Source organism: Triticum dicoccoides, chromosome 3A, assembly GCF_002162155.2.
Source record: "Triticum dicoccoides isolate Atlit2015 ecotype Zavitan chromosome 3A, WEW_v2.0, whole genome shotgun sequence".
Lineage (NCBI taxonomy): Eukaryota > Viridiplantae > Streptophyta > Magnoliopsida > Poales > Poaceae > Triticum > Triticum dicoccoides.
In genome coordinates this window covers 577,062,220-577,063,659 of record NC_041384.1, presented here as the reverse complement: position 1 = coordinate 577,063,659, position 1,440 = coordinate 577,062,220, and the positions used below count along the sequence as shown (strand labels likewise).

The 1,440-nt window shown below is 58.2% G+C and overlaps 1 protein-coding gene across 1 annotated transcript in view; it reads right to left on the bottom strand.

The window, feature by feature from the left end:
* The window catches only part of LOC119269315 (UDP-glycosyltransferase 87A1-like), a 1,895-nt gene continuing 455 nt past the window's right edge, over window positions 1–1,440 (bottom strand). The window contains exons 2-3 of the mRNA XM_037551110.1: window positions 1,177–1,440; window positions 1–1,013 (exon numbers count right to left, since the gene is read on the bottom strand). The exon at window positions 1,177–1,440 is cut by the window's right edge and continues 44 nt beyond it. Coding sequence (XP_037407007.1) covers window positions 121–1,013; window positions 1,177–1,440 — 1,157 coding nt within the window. The 3' untranslated portion in view covers window positions 1–120. The remainder of the gene's footprint in view (window positions 1,014–1,176) is intronic.

Sequence of the window (1,440 nt, the reverse complement as noted above, 5' to 3'; positions counted from 1 at the left end):
TAAATATACGGATTGTTCACTGTTTTTGACACGTGCCCCTGGCCACATTGCAGTGCATCATTTTGAGCTGTAAACATTTAATTTTTCTGCCACTCACTGGACTAAATGAAGTGCCATCAGTCAATGAGAACTTTCAGCCACCTCCAACCTTCCCTCGGCGAGATCCTCGAGGAAACCGCTCAACGAACGATGCGACGAGCCGCCTTCCCGGACCGCGCTACGGGAAACCTCGCGCAGCTGTGCGGCTCTTTTCCTCATCTCTTGGCCAACAGCAGAATCCGAATCCATCAGCTTCCTCGCGGCATCCGAGATGGCGGCCCTGCTCACAGACCCATCCTCCCCCCTCTGCTCCCTCAGGTCGATGCCGACCTTCCATTCGTCGGCGACCATCCGGGCGTTCACCAGCTGATCCCACGCGACGGGGAAGCCAATCACCGGCACTCCGGCGCACACGGCCTCGAGCACCGAGTTCCACCCGCAGTGGCTGAGGAAGCCGCCGACGGAGGGGTGGCGCAGCACCTCCTGCTGGTCACACCACGGCACCGCCAGCCCCTTGTCGCCGCACTTCTCCCGCAGCTCAGGGGCCTTGTCCCGTGCCATCCAGAAGAACTTGACTCCAGCGTCAAGCAGCCCCATGGCGATCTCTTGGAACTGCGAGTGCGGCATGGAAGCGTAGCTGCCGAACGAGACGTACATCACCGACTTCTCTGGCTGCGCGTCGAGCCAGTCACGGTGCTCCTCGTCCTGGATCCTGCCCGTGTTCCCGTCCGGCTGCATGTGTACAGGGCCGATTGGATATACGGGGAACGGAAGTAGCTCTGCTGTTGTGTTGATGGCACGGGGTTCAAGCTCGTGGAAGGAGGTGAGGAGGAGACACTGCGCTTTACGTACGTTCACGAACGCCTCCGCTGTTATCTTCATGTGCCGCTTCCATCGGCTGAAGACCATGAGATCAGACATTCTTACTGATGAGAGGCACGACACATACTGATCCATGGACTTGGTGCTTAATTCTGCAGAGCACACAAGTAGAACACATCACTTGTCAAGAGTTGTTTAGTAAGAAAAATCCACGACTCACACAAAGGAACAACTGGAGATGCATCGTGCAAACACAATCGCATGGTTCGCATTAACATGTAATCACTCTTGGTGCATGGTCAGTTAGCTAGTTACCTTCATCGCGCTCATGTTCATCACCCGACGGCCACAGGTCTAGGTGGTAGAGCGCCAAGAAGAAGGTGGCCGGCTGGGTCCACAGCGAGCACACCGGTATCCGGCACCGCGTGCCCACCGCAACCCCCCATGTCAGGTAGGTGTCGACCACGATGCCCTCCGGCCTCGGCTGCAGCTCCAGCACTAGCCGGCCGAGCAGCTGCCTGACGGCCTCCGCCATCTTGACGCTGACTGCCTCGAAGAAGGCGGCGTGGTCGACCCCAC